Source organism: Crocodylus porosus, unplaced genomic scaffold (assembly GCF_001723895.1).
Source record: "Crocodylus porosus isolate Cpor-Errol unplaced genomic scaffold, CroPor_comp1, whole genome shotgun sequence".
NCBI classification, from domain to species: Eukaryota; Metazoa; Chordata; order Crocodylia; family Crocodylidae; genus Crocodylus; species Crocodylus porosus.
Window position 1 is genome coordinate 28,586,449 of NW_017728886.1, and position 20,606 is coordinate 28,607,054.

Genomic DNA, 20,606 nt, shown 5'->3' on the forward strand with positions numbered 1-20,606 from the left:
GTCCAAATAGCTGATGAAGAAACTGAACAGCGCAGGCCCCAAAACCGAGCCCTGGGGGACTCCGCTGCCCACTTCCCCCCAGGTTGAATATGACCCATCCACCACCACCCTCTGAGTATGACCCTGGAGCCAATCTGCAATCCATCTGACTGTGTAGGCATCAATGCCACTTGATCATGCAATTAGCATAGTTTGTCTACATTATATTATAAGTTGTTGAAAAGCTGATCTCAGAAGGTAGATTGGGCATGCAAATTTAAAAAATCCTGCACACACATGAGTTCTGTATCTGAGGAATGCTTAATTGTCCTTGTTGCCACCTGGAGTCTTAACCGTTTGTAAATAGAAAGAGAAGTCATTAAATATGGCTGATGTAACCAATCTTGGAAATAGTTTAAGTTACCGCAAGAAAGCTACTTACTAATCTTACTCCTTGCAAAATGTTTGTTTTTTAAAGAAAAAAATGTGATTCAAAGTCGTGTGCAGCTTTAGATTAATAATTTGGGATACTGAAAAATATTTTGGATTAAAAAATGAAACCTTTCAATGTGGCAGGTGATGGAATACCTTATTGGTGGAGATGTCAAATCTCTTCTCCACATATATGGATATTTTGATGAAGAAATGGCAGTAAAGTATATTTCTGAAGCAGCCCTGGCTCTTGATTACCTTCACAGGCATGGGATAATCCATAGGTAAAACCCACTATGTAGATTTATCATTTGGGGGTGGCGGGTTGGTTTTATTTCCATGGGAAGTTTTAAAACTGGGTGTGGTATAAGAATGCAGAAAAGTTATGTAGTTTCATAGATTTCATAGACATCAGGGCCAGAAGGGACCTCTGGAGATCATCGAGTCCAGCCCCCTGCTCAAAGGGCAGGAAGTCAGCTGGGGTCATAGGATCCCAGCAAGATAAGTTTCCTTGGTGTTTAAAGACTGACATAATATCTTTATTTTTAGAGATTTGTTAACTTTAGCCTTGCAAGCTGGTAAGGCAGGAGGAGAGAGGGAGACGGACAAAAGGGTCTGTAATCATTAAGGAATAAAATCCAGAATTCTTTTTTTGAGTACATGGATCCCTGTGCAGAGTGACTGAACCCCATGAGGGTGATCCCAGAGTCATTTAGCCAGAGGCCGGTCGTTTGCTTTGCATGTTCTATATCCTTCCCTCCCACAAAGGGTCCCAACCACCACTCATTTTTGTGAGAGAGAGCTACAGGGTTCATCTCCTTCCTCATTTTATTTTAGATAGTTCAGGCTACCTTTACCCTGGAGCTTGTTCTTGGTAGAATGCCAGTTCTCAGTGTGAATTTTACTTTGGGGTGGGGAGGGAAGCAAGGCAAGGAGGATAGAGAACACACTCGGATTTTGAGACATGGAAGTCTTGTGCCATGTACGGTGGCATAGTGGTGTCTGATATGTACTTTATGGCACTTATTTCTGGTATTTGACATTTCTATAATCTGCATTAAGCAAGGATGGTCTCCTTTTATTGATTACAGAGAACTAAAAATATCTTTATCTTTGGCTTTATCTTTGGTTTTGAGTTCTTTTTTCTGCTTATTGCAATCTCCTCTTTCTCTGTAATGCTAATTTGATCAACATTATTCCATTATCTCCATCTTCAGGGACCTGAAGCCAGATAACATGCTGATTTCCAATGAAGGCCATGTAAAATTGACAGACTTTGGCCTCTCCAGGGTTACTCTGAACAGAGGTGAGATGCATAAAAATAGGGTGTTGCCCAAGTAGTATGTTTTAGTACAGAGGTGCTCAACCCTCGGCCCACAGGCCAGATCAGGCCCACAGAATCCAGTCCATGGGGCTTCCCAGTTAGTGGCTGACTGCCACTCCCCTGTTGTCAAATTTCAAGACCTGAGGAGAGCCCTACAGACAGTTGAGCATAGCTGGATTGAGTGCACGGAGCCAGCTGGAGCAGTGTAGGACTGTGCAGGGCTGAGTGGGCCCAACTGGGACTGTGGGGTGGTGCAGAGCTGAGTGGGGCCGATTGGGGCAGAGCCAAGCAGAGTGGTGCAGAGAGGCACAGGGCCAAACAAGTCCAGGTGGAGGCAGCACAAGCCTGATCCTAACATGCAGGGCCTGATCTGGCCATGGGGCCAAAAGATTGAGCACCATTATTCTAATATGCTTCTGAAAATTATTTCACATTCCAATGACACATGGGAGCCCTAAATAAAATCAGGGTCTCAGGGAGCAGGGTACTGTACAAATATACCCAACTGTAACTAGCACTGCACCACATACTAGTCAAACAGCAAAAGGTTTTGTTGAAAGCAACAGTATTTCCTTACTTAGTTTTATGAATGGGGAATGTTTTCTCTCTAAAGCATTGTGTACACAGATGGTGTTATATATATATTCCAGTAATTATTCTATGCTTAACTTAAATTGTTAATGCTAATTTGAAAGGAACATGTCTTGATGCATCTAACCTAGTTCTAAAGTGGGGTCTCTTATAGATTTTATAGAGTACATAGACATTAGGGACTGGAAGGGACATGAGATCATTGGGTCCAGGCCCCCACCATAGGTGGGAAGTCAGCTGGGATCAAGTGACCCCAGCAAGAAATAAATCCAGCTGCTTTTTGAAGGAGTCCAGAGTAGGTGCTTGCACCACCTCTAGGGGGAGTTTGTTCGAGACCCTGGACACATGCACCATAAAGAATTTTTTTATTATATCCAGTCTAAATAGGCCTTCCAGGAGTTTATGGCTATTGGACCTTGTTATCCCTTGGGGAGCTCTGGTGAACAGATGTTCTCCCAGGTTCTGATGTACCCCTGTTTATGAAGTTGTAGGCTGCCACTAAGTCCCCCCCAAGCCCTTTCTTCTCCAGACTGAAGAGTCCCAAGTCCCTCAGCCTCTCCTCGAGTGGCCTTCCCTCCAAGCCTTGGATCGTAAGAGTGGCTCTCCTCTGGACTGTCTCAAGCTGCTTCCTCTTATGTACTTATTATTTCTTAGATGAAGCTATTCTTTCAGGTGATATAGTTTTCTTTTACAACCTTAAATACTGTATATTGCTAGTCAGCCATATATGCCAGGCAGACCATGATAAGTACATAGTAAACTGCACAGCATACCACATAGCTCAACACTGCATAATAAAGATGCTACGGGTTGCCTGTGTTAATAGATAATTTAATACGTTTTTGACAGTCTTGTCTTCCACACGGTATTGTACCATTGTCAGTAGAATTACTGTAAATACAGAAGAATAAAAAATGTCTAGAAGATGCATGCCTTTAAGATTATAGGAAAACTTTGCATGCTGTATGTGTAAAATAGGCTGTCATTTTAACTGATTCCCTTTAAATGTGCACCCAGTAATGGTGTTAGGTTGTATGTACAAACTATTTTCTATCTTTCCAGTACTTAACTGTAACCTGAATGTTCTTGTCATAGAAAACTTTTTCAGATTTGCTGGGTTTTTATTAAAGGCAGGAATTCCTATCTTCCTCCAGTCTTTCCTCCCAGAGACCCATACTTTACAAGCTTAATGGGAAACTACTTACTAATGGTGGTAGTCTAGCATTATTAAAACTACTTGTATTTAAGTACAAGGTACTGAAGTACAGCACACTGGTTGGAGTAGTGTGTCCAAACCCACCCCCCCACACACACACACAATGCTGCCCCACCTCATAATTCCTAGGATCTTTAATTATTATCCGTCATGATTTTGTATGCATATGCACCCCTTCCCCCCCGTTGCGTTGTTATAAACATTTGCTTGTAGTTTTGACAACTGTGTAGTATATATTAAGAAGCTGAAAACAAAAGTCTTCAGGTTCGTTTATTTTTTATAATAAGAAATGCAAAATATTATCAGCACAGTGCAATTTAAATTGGGCTTTTAAATATCTTATTAGTAATGCAAGTCATGCTGTGGCATAGGTAAGAATATATGGAGTATGAAAACAATTAAATGGAGTATCTATTAATTTGGTATGTAGTGGCCTGTACTGGTACATATCCTCAGTACATCAACTAGGCTAAACATTTCTTTTTATTGCTCTTGCTTATTAGGTTGGTAAATGATCAAAATATTTAATTTATTGGACAGCAAAACTAAAGTCTGACCTTCTGGAGTAATTTGTTATTCTTTCTATAGAGATAAACATGATGGATATCCTTACTACACCATCCATGGCAAAGCCGAAGCAAGACTATTCACGTACTCCAGGACAAGTGTTGTCTCTCATCAGTTCTCTGGGTTTTGTAAGTAATTTAGAATTTTGGGGTATTTACACGCATGCAGGGAGGCTGTAATTCCAGCGTGTTGGAGCAGACTCAATTAATCAAGTTTGCTGGAGCGTGGAAATTACCATGGTCAAGCAGCCCCCAGCATCATGTGTAACAGCGACCTCATGCTGAAAAATGGTGGCGGGACGCTTTGAACTAAAGCTCGTTTGAGTAATGTTTGCCAAGCTTTAGTTTAAAGTGCCCTGCTGCCATTTTTCAGCATGGGAGACACTGATACGCAGGATGCTTTGAGTGCTTTCAATTAGTATGGCTCTCAGAGCTGTGCTAATTAAAGTCTGTCCCCCGTCTGCCTTCTGGAGCACATCTATAAATGTCCTTGGTTTTCTCTAAGTGTTTTAGATTTAAGGCAATGAGAGAAACTAAATAACACTGGAGTAATGAGGTTTTCTTTGCATGTCACCTAAGCATGGCCAGGATTTCTTTTAACTGGATTTCTAGTGTCTGTGTGTTCTAGAAGTAACCTTGGACTTTTATCCAAAATAATGAATGTGTTTCTTAAAAGTGTGGAGTGAAACTTCAGTTGAGCTGCAGTTATAATTCAGCTGTATAAATAATTATATTTACAGTCACAGATGCTTTCTTTGTACAGATGTTTTTAATTTTTTTAAATAAAGTCTATGCTTTTGATAGTACACCCCGATTGGAGGCAAGATGCAAGGACCTACATCAAGTCCCATGTCTGACACTTCACAACTTTCTCAAGGATTAGTTTCTTCCACTTCTGTGGGTCAAAAGGAATATACCCCTGTTTCGAGTAAACAGTTAAAGTTATGTAAGTACAGCATACAATGTTCTGAGCAACACTATCAATGTAAAAGATTTGCTTTTTTCTGGTTTTTGTTGTTTTTTTTTTTTAATTTGACCAACTGAAATCATGGCCCAGTCATAGAGCGGGCATCTCATTTAAAAGACTGAGCACCCAGCAATATATGTCATTAACAGTAGTCTTTTGTTTTGTTCTGATTCCAATGCAGATATTTTTCCTGATGCATTCTTCCTCAATTCCAAAGAAACCATAATTCAAAAAAATTGTGCACCACGTTTTCAGTACTAATAAAGTTAAGATAACTTTGTGTGCCTTAACATATAAATTGCTTTATTTTGGTTCTTTGATTTTTTTTCCTAACCTATTATTCCCAGTATTTCTAATACAAATTGCAAGTATTACTGTAGTTTTGATGTACTTTATAAGTCATTTTGTAAGTCAGATCTCTTTATAACACAGAACTTACTGTATTGGAAAAGTAACAAGAACAGTTCTCTACCATAATATCCTGTTGAGGAGCTGTTTAAAATTTGCAATGTTGGGGGTGGTTTTGTTTTGTTTTGTTCTCTCACAGGTCTTGATACTGCTGCCTTAAATCCTGGGATGCCAGTGAGGAGTTTAACTCCATCTCTTCTTCAAGCTAGAAAAAGGTTTGGTACCTCTAGTGCCAGTAGCCACTCACGCACACGTCTGTCCAGTCTGGAATCGGAATGCTGTAGCAGCCCCAGGTGGGAGAAAGATGCAGAGGTCAGAAATGCTTCAATTCTCCACGATAATTTTACTTTTATAGTTTACTTGCACAAATTTGGGGGTTCAAATGATATCATCATGCAGCTTTTGAGAGGTCTCCCACAGTTATTCCAAAACTGGGGAGAAAATGAGCTGGATACAGTCTGCATCGAATTAAAGGTACAGACCCTGGCAGCTTTTTTCCCAGTCAAATGCTTATCCCATGCTATATAGTGGGCAGGAAAATCAAATTCCACCTCCTTGCTGGCTTGCAGCCATGTGATTGGAGGATAGTCCGCTGACTGGAAAACCTTTCTTTGGGTTTTGCTCGGCTCTACAGTGAGTGAGGCAAGTATTAGTTTTATTACGTAAAATGTGAAGGCAGTAAGGGATCCTTCAAAGGAGAAAGACAGCACACAACTTCTCTAAGGAGGTGGCAAAGAACCATGACCACCCTTCTGCCAAGGCACAAGAATTCATGAAGCTTAACTTAGGTTAAGGCTTATTTTCTTTTGGCATGCCACTGAATTAACAGTGATTTACTAAGCATTGCTAAGACAAACGTAATGCCATTTCTCCCATTGTAAAGTGTTGGTGAAATCATTTATGGAAAAACATGAAAGGTGTGGGGAAGAACAGAAAACATAAACCTTTCCTTAGCCAAGTAAAAATCAGAATTCGTAGAACTCTAACTTACTGGGCTTCTTAGGCACTGCTTTACTATTCTGCTACCTAAAATTAAAACAGCCTTTTTTCCTTTTATCACTTCTGTATATGAAATATAATAGGCCAGTTGTGTTTTCTCCTAGAAATTGTTATCTCTAGTGCTAAGAATTAAATCATAATGTAGTTAAATATGGCAGAATCTCCTGGTAGAATTGCAGTAATCTTTCATTCTCACGCTTTAAGCATAGATTCTTTTATGTGACAGTTGTTCCATCACCGACATAATAGAAAACTCATTTCTAATATCCCAAACAATAGCGGACTTTCAAAATCGCTGTTTTCCATTTGGGGTTTTTTTATTACTTATCTTAAACGAGGGGTCAGGAACCCCTGGCACGTGTGCCGAGCACGGCACGCAAGGCCATTTTGCTCAACGCACCACCACCAGCCTAGGCTCCAAGCAGCTGCTGCCAGCCACAGAGCCCAGGCTGCTCCCAGCAGGCAGCTGGAAGGCTGCAAGCCCTGCTGGAAGCAGCCTGGGCTCCATGGGCCAGCTGCAGCCAGGAGGCTGCAAACAGCTGCTTCAGGCTCCGGCATATTGGCACTCTGGCACCTTCCAAGGTAGACATTGTGGTTTTTTCGGCACTCCGGCCAAAAAATGTTGCCTACCCCTGCGATTATTGTATTGCATGGCAAGTTGGAGCTGTTCATTGTGATAGAATTAAAGTACTTTTCAAGCTCAGCAGTAAAATTACTTTTCTTATAAGCTGGAGTCTTAATATTTCAAATATGTCAATGTGTTTGTTCTCAGGGAACTGAAGATGCATCGTGTTCTGCAACAAGCAAAGTAAATAAGGAATCGGAGAAGCTTCTTAATATGGAATTGTTGCATGCCAAAGATGCTAAAACATTAAAGACAAAGGAACTTGAGTCTGTTATCTCTCCAATTGGTAGCAGTAACTCTGACTCTGGCAAAAGGCATGAGGCAAGAATTGAGCATTCTGAGATAATTGACACTGCTGTGACAGCAGTAGATATGAAAGATCTAGTCAGGAAATGTCTTTCTGAAAATAAGGCTTGGGAAGAAAAGCGTGTTTCAGATAAAACTGGTTTGACAAAGGAAACGGCAAAAGCATCCAGTCACCAGCAGCCCCATTCATGGCTGGTTGATCCCATCAAAGAGGAGGATATTCTTGAAAAGCCAGGTATCAAAAGAAACTTTCAGCAAGTTGACACCAGTCCTTGTCAAGAACTTAACCAAGTCAAAAAAAGCAATGCCGAATACAAACGTGGTTGTCAAATTTCAGAATACCTGGAAAACCAAAACACAGGTTTAACAACAGAAATTCAGTCCTTAATGCTTTCAAGTGATGGAGGCCTATGGAAGACCTGTAAAAGTGGTGAATTAAAAGCTAAAGACATTATCTGTAGGCAGCAAACATCAGAAAAATCAGCTATACCATTAATAGCCAAGAACCTTATGCATGATTTGGATGTAGATTATGAAAAAGATGATAAAAAGGAATGTATGAACTCTAGTTTCTTAGGCACTGATGATGAGAAACCTCTTGGAATCTTGAGTGTGGACTCTGATGTATCCCTCCCTGAGATGTCTGTTACAGAGAGCCATTTAGAAAAGCAGCTTTCAGATTTGGATAAGAGTATTAAAGACCTTTCCTTTGAGGAGTCAAAAACTGAAGCCATGTTAGTAGCATCACCATATTGCCAAGATACTTCAAGAGGTGAGGAAGAACATATCCAGGAGAGCAAACCTTTACAACATGAACATGATACTGACCTAAAATGCTTAGCTGAACCTCATATTGATCCGTCTTCTCCTTCAGAGGAGATGATGAAAACATTGGCTCTCCTTAAAAAAAATGTTGTTGCTTTTCGAAGTTATAACAGTCCAATTAATGTGTCCAATGCATCTGAGCCATCAAGAATTAGCATGGCTTCTTTAGATGTAGTGGATGTTTCACCTGCCTGTAGTGGCTCTTATCCCATGGCTATTACACCAGCACAAAAAGGAAGATCATATAGGGCTTATCAGGTATGTGACCAAGTATTGTTGCAAGTGATATATACACATGAGCACTGAATGAATTTGATGCAGCCATCTGCAAGTTAAGCAAAAGCAGACTGAAATAACGTGGCAGCATTCAGGGTCTTACATATGCCTTGCCATAATAATTGCCTTTTAGTCTCATAAATAATTTGGCCACTAACAAACGCTGTCATGGCTTGCCCTTTTGTAAGGAATGGATGATTGTTTGCTTTTAAGCTGGAAGAGGACAAAACAGAAAGGAAGATACTCTTATTACTTTTGTCTTGCTGTCCCCTTGTGGAATGCTGAGGCTTTTTTTTTCTTTGGGCAGTTATCCCGGGAGTCCTTAGGTTTCCTGCTTGAGTAGGCTTTCTCTTCCCCACCTTTTTTTGCTGTGACCTGCAGCTGGGAGCGGAGTGTGGCAGCGGCAGCCCAAGCAGTGGGGGAGCTCCTGGCATGCGGCCCAGCTTGTCCTTTGTTTGCAGGGCCACCAGCATTGCCCCCATGACCCTCATTTGGGCTCTAGGTTGGGAACTGCTGATCTATAGGATGTGAGGTGGTTGCCTACTGATATATGTAAAATAAAATTACTGTTGTTAAATTTACACATAACTCCACAGTCTGGATTTGAGAAACTGTTCTTATGTTTAGTAAGACTCTGAGAGGAGGGAAAGGTTGGGGGGTGGAAAAAGTACATTTCAGTCTGCGGTGTCCACTGTTATATTGCTGTTGAGGTATCGCAGAAGCTTAACTGAATAACTGTGCTGAGAAGGAAGGTGAACATACAGCTGACTCAGAAGTGCTAAAATGTTTGCAATTCTAACCATATTCGTTGACTGCCTAGTGGTGGTATTTTTCTCTTTAGAAAAGAGAAAGCCTTGTTTAGATTACAAACCCCTCCTTCACTGTGACTTAAACCAACTGTGAAACTTTGCTGGACTCAGACCCCATAGTTCAGGGAAGCAGGTGATTTTTCCCTTGTGGACTTGCATGGTATGAGAAGATCTTATGCTTAGCATGTGAATATGGTTACAGATATGTGTATGCTTTTATTATAAAAAATACGTATTTTTTAAATATACAACTTATAATCAGATTGGACCCATATACCTCCCTATATTGGTGGGTATTGTGGCTAATATGATTGTGTATAGTGTATTAGACTACTGCATCAAGAAAAAAGGTGGAGATCAAGTGAGTGTTAAGTGCTCTGAAAGGAAACTAAAGGACATAAGGTATCATTGACATGCTGTAGTGGAGAGAGAAAGATTACCATTGCAGCTTTTCAGCAAGGGTGCAGCTGTATAAAAACAAGGTAAATACCATTTTGGGGGGCACTTGTTGAAATCCCATTGCCTTCGAAGGATGTCCTCAGTTCCAGTTGTCTAATCCTATAGAGAGCAATCATCACACAGGTTTAAGTTGGTACAGAACTGCCTGCAGATTATAATTGCAGGTGAACATGCAAGCCAGAAAGAATCCTGCTTGATTTCCAGGCTTAAGTCAGTGGGGCTGGCGGTTTAAATAGGAAAAGCTTTGTTTATAAACTCAGACTGGTATGCAGGATATAGGGAATCTGGTGGTGATAATTTAACTGTAACTATAGTCTAAAAATCATTGAATACACACACTTGCTTGAGTCAGGAAGCTGGATATTGAGTTTTTACTGCTAAAGTGGTTAGAATCTGAACAATCCATTTGGTAAATGACCTTTAAGATGCAAAATTGGAGGAGACAGTTTAATGGCAGTAAGAAAAGCAGATTTAGTCTTGCATTTCAGATCATTTTCTCTGCTTTTATGACAAAAGAGCAGGAGGCCAAAGAAAAATTTTAAAATGAAGGAACAGACATTGCTCATCCCTTTATGCTTTGATTTGATTGAGACAGTCATGCAACAAAAGGCTTGATGTAAGTGTAGCTATAGTCAGTATTGTTACTAGGGGTACACTGTGGGCTGTGTTTGACATTTGCAACTTTTTATTATGTGGCATAAGACGCCGCACGGAGGAGATGCTGATACACCATATAGGACTCCAAAGAGTGTAAGAAGAGGGGCTGCCCCCATGGAAGGTGAACGTATTTTGGGAACTCCAGACTACCTGGCACCTGAATTGCTGTTAGCAAAGCCTCATGGTAAGGAAACCATTTTAGCAATGCAAGAAAGTGGGTAGTATCTGGAACTCCAAATCTGTAGACACTTCAGACCAGATTTTTATTTTTTTTAAGATCTTTAGGGGGTCTAAAGATGCAAAACCATCTCTAAGGGGGTTTCAGTGTCTGGCATCTGTTCCCATTGAAATAGATGGGAGTTTAAGCTTCTAGCTGTTTTAAGCCTCTAAACCCTTGTCTTCCTCTTGAGGCCCTAAAAGACGTATAAATAACTGACATTTGCTCTTATTCTTGGCTTTAGCCATTTATTTTGAAAATTTTATTTTGGGATTGATATTAAAAAGCACTGTTGAATATAAAGTCACATTTTTAATAAGATGCTTTATTTAAGTTGATTGAATTAATCTGTGGTATTTATGAGCTCAAAAGAAATACCACTGACTTAATGAGCATTCCCATTACATATTCAGGCTGGCTGGCTGTGGTAGATACAGTTAGTTTTGGTAGAAAATGGTAACAGATTAGAAGATTTTTGTAAAGGAAATAAAATAGAAACTCACTAAATGGCGGTAATAATGGGGTCAGACTGAAGTGAAAGACAAATTGAGAGGAAAATTGCAAATCTTGCAAATTGACAAATTAAAAATCCAGGGTATGGTATCACAGAATTTTGAGTTGATCTGAAAGTTGTTTTAATTTGCTGCTGAACAGCTTACTAGTGGACTTTATATTTTACAAAAGTATTAAAATGTAGTAAGAAAAAGTTCAAGAATATCTTACAACTTAACTGTAACGTAAATAGAAAAGCCATTATTTACTTAATCATGATATAGCATTACACCTTGCACTTCTACTTCCACACAGCCTTCCAGCTAAGAATCTTGATATACCTTACATTAAACCACTGCATCTCTACTGCCAGGTATAATTAACAGCGTTTAAAAACAGAGAAACTGAGGTATAGAATGGCTTATTCAGGATGTATGTGGTAGACCCAGACAAAGAAACTAAATGAAGACAAGCCTCGCTGAAGTCAATGTAAAAATTCACATTCATGGAACTAGGGCTTCACCCCCAGATTTGACCCACGGAAATGGTCTTGTTTATAAAGTGGCTGTCCTCCACGTAATTAAAAATCAGTTACCTCAATTGCTGAAGTTACCGTAAATGTATAGAACAAGTTGTTTTTTTTTAAAAAGTTCTGATTGTTATGGATTTCTAATAGGAAAACAGATTTATGTCCTATTTTACATTCTAAAATTGGCAAAGGGCATCTTCAGTTGCTTACCATTTACTGTGACTTGCCTGCTTTGTAATTTGGAATAAACTGGCATTTTCTTTAAGGTACTGACCTGTAAAATTGTTAGCCTACCCCATATCTGAGAAGCATTGTTCTTTTATCCCAAACATCAGGAGGCTTCAACTCACTTGTAAGCCTCTGTCACTAACAAACTCCATCCTGTCTCGAGGTAGAGGGCATTAAGGAACGCAGCTAAGAGATTTCTAGTTCCTTTCCAAACTTTCTCCAAGCACATTTATGTCAACGCTTAGAAAAACTCATGTGTATGTGATTAAGAGGACTCGGAAAGCGCCACAGAAACAAACTGAACAAGCTACTCCAGCAATGAACAAAATTGATAATATTTACTATGACTCTTACATTGATAAATTAACTTCTGCAGTAATTTTAATATGCCTAACTCATTTTTTTCATATACAGGGATTCTGACCTGTGGTGAGTTTCCACTAATACTTTATAGAAAGTGTTCAACTATGAGCAGTCAAAGTATAACTAGATCACACTTTCCAATAAAGATACTGCTATATAAAATTACGTATACAATAAGTGAACCAGATAATAATGCGTTATCTCTTGAGATCCAACTTATTAATAAGCTTCAGTTGTACTGTTTGTAGGTCACTGGAAGCCAGATCTACACCTTTTGGGCTACAGTCATTGCATACTACTTTCCAAGACTTTCTGGCTAACAAGAGGCAAAATACAGAAACTGTAAAAGGGGGGGTAGATGGAAAAAGATGCTCAGTAGAATAAGACACAGAGCACGTCTACACATGCGCCCATTGACAGCACAGCTATGCAGGGCTACTCTTGCCTTAATGTGCTCCCCTACAGCAGCCAGGAGCTCCAGGTTCCCCCAGGTGCCAGCCCCTGGCTGGCAGGGGACACGGGGGTCAGGCCTGAGCTGCAGGGGGAGTTGTCTCATCTCCGAAGCAGTTGCCTCCAAACCCTGTGCCCCAATTGGCAGGGGCGGGCCTTGGGAAACAGTCCTCTGCCCCAGGCAGCTGCCTGCCTCCCAGCCCTGCACCCTGGTCGGCAGATCCAAGCAAGGGCTGAGACACCATCCCTGTGCAGTAAATGTCGCACGTGTAGATGGTGACACTTTTTACCATGCAGTAGATTTGTCTACTGTGCAGTAAAGTGTCTCATGTAGATGTGCCCACTCAGAATAAATAGATGGATTAAAACCTTTTATCCTCTAGATCAGCTTTTAATATCTTACATGGCTAGGAAGGGTAGGATGTTCAAGACCCTGTGTTTGGCTATTCATACAGAAGTTTTTACCCTTTGGGAAGGTATATGATAACACCAAGATACAATTCATTTGTCCAGGTCTTGAAGAATAAGTAGTTGCAGAAATCTTTTTCTTTAATACTTTGACTAGAGTTGTGATCTTAGTAGACTTTGACTGAAGTTCATAAGGTTTTTTGAAACGTTCAAATATGTTTGTTGGATGGGATTTCACTGCTTTAATATGCTTAGCTGGGTGAGGCACTCTTATTGCTGTATTGAGTAGGGAAAACTAAATTTCACCCATCTGTTTAGTTTAATTTATAGCTACAACTGCTTAGAAATCTAGGAAATCTTAAAGATCAACCTACAAAAAGAGGCTTTTACAAGTAGTACAAATATTTGGGGTTTACTTCTTTTGTTAGACTAAGGGAAAAGACAACCTTTGATTTCTGTGCAAGCCAGTTTTTGCAGTAAGTGTATCCTGGGTTCTTTACGGAATGGAGTGGGCATGGCTTGAAGATGCAAAAACCGCAGAATGCATGCAGCTGGCTAGTGGTGCCTGGTCTGCTTTGCTTGCTTAAGTGGGTTGACTGCATTTGTTTGGTAAAAGCTGTGTGTTGGGGTGTGAGGGGACGAACTATTTAGAAACAAATGACAAAGGAGCCTAAATAATTTCACATTGCCCTAGTAAAATAAACTAAATCCACTGTCTTCGTCAGCAGAAATCTGCTTGCAGTGTCTTCGATATTTTGGCAGAACAATGTCTTAGGCTAGTGAAAATATCAATATCTCGGGTTTTGTAGAGTAATTGATCATTTGTTTGGGAATAAAATGAGCACATCTTGAATTGCAGAGGACATAAAAATTGTTCTTTTGCAAGTTTTCTCTTGCCCCAAGACAGCACCTCTCATGAGTGAGTCTAAACTGTTGTCAGTACACCAACTATATTGTGCAAGACCTGGCAATTAAGCTATTCCAGTACACTTGTCCATCATTTATCAGTAAATATTGTTGCAATCATTAACATGGAGAAATATACAGACATTTTTAATATAAGGCTGTATATATTTGAAACCCCCTACTACTTTAATAGATTCTCAGAATATTTCATAATATACTTGCCTCCCAAGAAATTTTACAGAACTTCCTTTTTTTTCAATTTCTGCTCGGGTCTGGTTTTAGGCAATGTAGTTTGCAGATGTAATTGACTTCAAAGTATAGTTCGAAATACAGCTTAAGCAACATTCCTTTTGTGCTAACTGCCTGGCTCTCTCCTTTATTTAGGTTCTGCTGTAGATTGGTGGGCTCTTGGAGTTTGTTTGTTTGAGTTTTTAACAGGAATTCCACCCTTTAATGATGAAACACCACAACAAGTCTTCCAAAATATTCTGAAAAGAGGTAATTCATCTCCCATTAGAACTGAATTCAAGAGTTTGCTGCATTAGTTGAGTTACTGACAAATTGTATCTCTTTTTATTTGTAGATATTCCTTGGCCTGAGGGTGAAGAGAAGTTATCCATGAGTGCCCAAAATGCAATAGATATTCTTTTAACTATTGACACTACGAAGAGAGCTGGACTAAAGGGTTAGTATTTACTGTACTTGTTTCTTGCTTTCCATGCAATGCATTGAATATGTGAAAATGTTACTGTCCCCACTAACATTTTGACAACCTGACTTATTGTCTGTGGGACTTGGCATATGGAGCTAGACTACAACGCACATCATGGTATTATTACCTGTTACCTGTATAATCTCCAAACTGACAAAATGGCAAGGCTTTGCACTGTTTGAATAGGCAAGCAAATATTGAATTGGACCTTGCTTTGTGTTCACACTATTTACTATGATTGTTTAACATGTTTGTCATATGACTTGTCAAAGTGCAGTCTAACTCTTCCTCAGATGCTTAGCTTCCAACTGATTTCCCATCCCTAATAAAAATTTCTTAAGTTCTTGTTAGCATATTACTGGCCTTGTATCCCATATGATTTCTTAATTGCACCCTACTTAATTGCCTTATATGGATCTTGCAAAGAGAGAGAGAAATCTCAGAGGAATTTTTGGCTTTGAGATCTCTGGCAGGAGGAGGTGGAACTATTGTGTAATTACCTGTAATAAGAAATGAAAGTTGAAGCCAGAATAAGTCAGATAAAGCACAGATTTTTCAACAGTTGAGGGTAACTGTTTGAATAGCCAAGGAAAATGGTGAATTATCCATCTTTTGATGTGTTCAGATGAAGACTGGATGCCTTCCTGGAGGATGCTTCCTCAAATCCAAGTTATTGGCCTCATTATTGGAGGAACTGGGTGAAATGTAATAGTCCATGGTATGCAAACTCAGATGCAATGATACTCTGGTCCTTTCCAATGTGAAAATCTATAAATCTATGCCAGGAGCTACTTGCAGTTGTCTGAATATGATGAAAAGGGATGGATTAGTCAAGGATGGTCCTGCCTTGAGCAGGAGGCTGAGCTAGATGACCTGCGTGGTCCCTTTCATCTCTACTTTCCTCTCATCCTATCTGACTGATTGTAACAATTCTTTCGCTACTTTAATGGCCACTGAAATATGACCATATTTGGGTGCTTTGGTCTATGTCCTGGTTCTGAGATCCTCTACCATTGTAACTAAGAGTCTCCAGGATATTAGATTTATGACACATTACAACCTACCTGACATCTGATTCACCAGGTACTTGCCAGACCTGGCCTTTTTACACTTCTCTTTTGCCTCCCCACTTTTTCTACCCTTTGTCTTCCTAATTTCTAGCTCTACTTCTTCATAGACAGCCTCTTTTTTACCTTGGATAACTACTACAGTAAAGTCTCCCTTCCTTACCTTTGGCTTTTGCCCCCTCTGTTTCCCCCCCTCCCCTCCCTTCTCTACCTTTTGGTTTTCCTCATTTCTATCCATTTACATTCTCACTGACATCCTGTCACACTTCTAACTTCTTTCATTCCTCTGAGGTCTCAGAACAGCAAAGACTCCCTATGCCTGAAGAAGGGTGATTGTACCCAAAAGCTCACAAAGAACATTTTTCCAACTACTCAATTGGTCTAATAAGATATCACATCTACCCAAAGAATCTGGCCTATCCAGGACAGAAGGAATTTGATTGTCAGGGGTTGCCTCAATGATATTTCCATACAGGAGAGTTTAGAGGTAAGGCAACTGGCAAGAAAACTAGTGTCCAAAGTTTTTCCTTGATGCATCTAAAATCAGTGACTATTGCCAGTAGTGCTCTCTCTGAGAAGCATTCATGTTCCTTTTTAAAAGACAAAGCCAACCATTTCTCTTACTTCCAGCTGTAAGGCAAAGCCCTCAAGTTTTTATTACATAAAGGTGCCAGTTTTCAACCTGCTCACATTGCATGCACTGTTAATAGTCACATGTCTGGGAACATAATTTGTACTCTAACACAAAAGCAAAGGGACATTTACAAATGCTAAATCTTCTAGTTCCTCTTCTCGCTTAGAGCACCTTTTTAACATTGTGCCTACCATAAATCTTCCTGCATTTTAACTTCCATGGGTTTTGGAAAACATATAACATTAATTGATTGTATTGGGTGACCTTTTCAGCGTCTTGGGTCAGCTGGCAGTCTGGTCAGAGTGCTTACAGTTGCAGCAGGGTGGATTTGCTTTAAATCAAATCAATTTAAATCATTGGTCAGGAAGCCTTGATTTTTAATAACTGTTTCCTACAAAAGGTGCATTCTTGTTGTTTGTTATCTTTTATTCATTTAACTTCCTTGAATCTTTGTACTTTTAGAGAGAGGTAAGGGTTTGACTCTGTGTACGCAAACTTGCACACAGACAAAAGGGCAAATGGGTAGGTAAATCAGGTCTTTTATCTCTCATCTTCATATACTGCTGTTAACAAGGATTTTATCTCTGGAGACAAATCCAGAGTTTGAGAACTGAAACTAAGCATGACAGAGATGCTTAATGTGATCTTTTAGACCGAGTCCTAGTGGATAGAGTGGTTTTCCTTAATCTTTGCTAATCCGTAGAGGAGGCTCTGGGAACTCTACAAGATTGAGCCCCTAATATAGTTTATAGCCTGTTGTGACTTTTTTTTATAAAACTTTTCTAAAAAGATTACATAAATATATTGTCTCAAATTATATATAATTAGAAGTTATAATCTCTATTCCATGATGATATCTTTGAGCTTTAACATATCATAAATTAAAACAATCTTTAGATAGGTTTTAAAAAAAAAGATTTAAACCAAAAAAACTGACTTTTATTTTTTTAATTGTTGATTTTTATCCCCCCCTGACTGTTGCAGCCCTGTACAGCAGCAGCCTCTGCTGAAGAATAGTAGTATAGAAATTTAAGTCCAACTGTCCTTTTGTCCCTTCTCATTCCCATTTCAGTTAGTAGACCTCTGTACTAGCCTGCAGACACTGCTCTTTAGAAGACCTCTGCTGAGTAAGTGCACGTTTGAACCCTCCATGGAAATTTGCATTTTGCAGTTTGGGTCCAAAGCAGCACAGCCATCCTCTTCTGGGAATAGTGTTCCAGGATGACTCGCAGGCACTTTACATGAGGGAGGAAGAAGCAGCTCCTAGATTTCTTCTCAGATTAGGAATCAAACTGGGGGAGGGAGTCCTGCTAGATAATCAGATCTTGTAACCTGACTCAGTTTTCCTACCTGCAGCAGCTAGGGAAAAGGACCCCGTTTACAGTTTCTTGACCAAACCAGATTTTGAAGTAGGGTTAGTTTGCTTATACAGGCAATCTATAATAGGAAAGGAATTACATATTGTGTGATAGTCATTGCATCATATTTAATACAACCGTCCAGCATCTCTGTTGTAGTTATAACTCTTACCTAACTTGTGGGGTTAGTTTGCATGGCAGTACTCTGACCTCACTGGAAGCTGTTGACACTGTAGCAGGCTGTTTCCAGTTTCAGCTTACGTAAATGTCCAAAAAGGTAAAATAAAGTGTACAACACCTGCATACATGCCAAGTAAGTATGTAAGGGTGCTTGCAGACATAAAACAACTGCAAAAACTGGCACTTTAAACTTGGTGCATTCCTATGCCAAGTCTTGCACATGCCTAGAGCAGGCAGTGCATTACTTCAACCCAGCTCATCTGACATCTGTAAAGAATGGGTGCTTTAGCAGAGCTCTTCTGGTGCTTTTACCGAATAACTGTTTGAATTGGCTTTAAGTAAAAGTGCCAAAAAGTCCTCCTGAAGTGGCCAACCCTTATAGATGCTGCAGAGCCAAACTGAAGTAATGCACTGCTGCTTCTGGTAAAGGGCAGTTTTTTTGGTTTCTGTTTTTTAATGTATGCAGCCTAATTGGTTTAACTGCATAACATGATGCCACTCCCAATATCTTGCCTATTGATTATATCATAAGTCATCAGTTAAATTCATATTGGTTAGAGGCATACTCTGCTCAAGTGCGTAGTATCTTTCAGTTCCACTATCTATTTTATAATGTCACTGTGCTCCTGTTAACCACATAGACATAGAAATGGACCCATCAAAGGGCTGGGCTAGTCAGTTTGGGAGCTGCTAATAGCATGGCACTGATAATACCATGTTAAGGAAAAACATTTATATTATATGCCAGTAAGTGCATGCTTATCAATAAAGACACTTATTCCCAAGGCAGTGCACTTAAGCAAAACTACTGACAACTGGCAGGTGAGTGAGGTGGCTGAATGACTAGAAGATGCTCCTAATGCATCTCTACATTTTATTTCAGAGCTGAAGCGTCACTCCCTTTTTGCAGGAGTAGACTGGGATAATCTGCAGAATCAAGCAATGCCTTTCATACCTCAACCAGATGATGAAACAGACACTTCTTACTTCGAAGCTAGGAATAATGCTCAGCACCTAACTGTGTCTGGATTTAGCTTATAAGAAGAAAATGAAACTCTGTCCATGGTTTTGCACACTTCTCTTCCCATTTAACAGTAGGTTGGTTTTGGTTTTCTTACCAAGTGTACTTTTAAGAAAAAAATATGTCTACTTCTAAATTGTTGTGTCCATTATTATAGAACTAAACTACTGTATAGAAAGGTCATTAGCTCCAAATGACTTTATTTATCCTACTTACTGCACCTTAGAAGTCTGAATATTATGTTTGTAAAGTTAATGGTGCTTTCACACATGTCATTTCTGCTGCTGAGGAATACTTTCAATTTGTGGTGGGTTCTGCAATGAAATAGAGCAGAGTGGGGGGGCATAAATATAGCTTAATTGTTTAAATTTAATTTATCCATTGTGGTTCAATAGATTAGTAGTCATATCTGGGATTGGTGGTGTTGGACCAGTTTCAAGATGCATAGAGAAATCAAAGTTTCTCAGTGCAGTGTCAAAACACCTAATCCCTTGGTGCTAGTCCTTTAAACAGGATGAAATTTTTAGATGTTTTAACAATGTTAAGTCACTTACATTGACTGTTCTGCTGCTGAGTTACTAGTGTTAGAAACTTTAGTGAACTTTTTACTATCAGTATCACTTTTCCTAGCTTAAATGGGCCAGGGAATAAAAACTTGTGGAAGCTGTTTAAATTGTCAGGCTGAAAAGATTCTGAATGTGTTGTTGCAGGATGGATTAAACCATGTGTATTTTAGCAATTATTTGTTTTAATAGAAAAGTCTAAGTGCATGTATTTGGCCTCTTTCCTATGTCATGTAGTGCCATAAAAAATGATGTTTGCCAATCAAAACAGGATTTGCTGAAAATGAAGATGCTATGTATTAAAGTCTGTATTTCAAACTGATTAATTTGACAGCTTCACCATAAATTAGATTCAGTAAAACTTGAATTTCAATTAAGGCTTTCATTATTAAACACTTTAATGAGGGATAAGCCCTGTATTTTTTCCAGTGTATTAAAACAATATGTTGATTTCATGTTAGATTGTGGAAATTACTGTTACATTTCTTATTGTCCCTAACTGCTAAATGTCTCTACTTTTGTTGAAACTGCTTCTTTCCCTACAAGTGGGAAATCTATATTAAACAAAAACATATCCTCCTTTTAATGTTTATACTTTACTTGATTCAGTAAAGGCTTTTAGTTTCTAGCCTTGATGTCTGCTATTTAAAAAATACTGCTTATGACATGCAGTAGTTCCATCCTTTGCTACCTGCCACAAACTCAGCACTGCTGGTCATGTGGCTCTTCAGGATATTGCTGGAATTGTATTTTATGCAAGGTAAGTGGATTGATGACTGTTTCCCCACAAGTCTGGCCCATGACTTAAAGGGAATTCAATGTAAACATGCCCAAATGCTTAGGTGGCTAACCCCAGCTGCAATAGCACACTGGGTTCAGCCACCCAAAGTAAGAGAGGAAGCCTGTTACAAACCTCTGTGCCAAAAAAGAAATTGCAGTTATGCTGTAAAGAGGCTAGAAAAAAAGATTTTTTTTTTTTTATTTGCCTTGTGATACCTGATGGGGAAGGAGGGAAAAGAAAGCAGGCATTGAATCTCAA

The 20,606-nt window shown here is 39.4% G+C and overlaps 1 protein-coding gene across 1 annotated transcript in view; it reads left to right on the forward strand.

Moving 5' to 3' along the window:
• Positions 1 to 20,195, forward strand: part of MASTL (microtubule associated serine/threonine kinase like) — a 31,748-nt gene extending 11,553 nt beyond the window's left edge. Inside the window, exons 3-12 of the mRNA XM_019531603.1 lie at positions 556 to 695; positions 1,629 to 1,717; positions 4,131 to 4,237; positions 4,913 to 5,054; positions 5,623 to 5,795; positions 7,255 to 8,496; positions 10,485 to 10,623; positions 14,417 to 14,530; positions 14,616 to 14,717; positions 18,867 to 20,195. Of these exons, the coding sequence (XP_019387148.1) occupies positions 556 to 695; positions 1,629 to 1,717; positions 4,131 to 4,237; positions 4,913 to 5,054; positions 5,623 to 5,795; positions 7,255 to 8,496; positions 10,485 to 10,623; positions 14,417 to 14,530; positions 14,616 to 14,717; positions 18,867 to 19,024 (2,406 nt within the window). The 3' untranslated portion in view covers positions 19,025 to 20,195. The remainder of the gene's footprint in view (positions 1 to 555; positions 696 to 1,628; positions 1,718 to 4,130; positions 4,238 to 4,912; positions 5,055 to 5,622; positions 5,796 to 7,254; positions 8,497 to 10,484; positions 10,624 to 14,416; positions 14,531 to 14,615; positions 14,718 to 18,866) is intronic.
• The last annotated feature ends 411 nt before the right edge of the window (positions 20,196 to 20,606 follow it).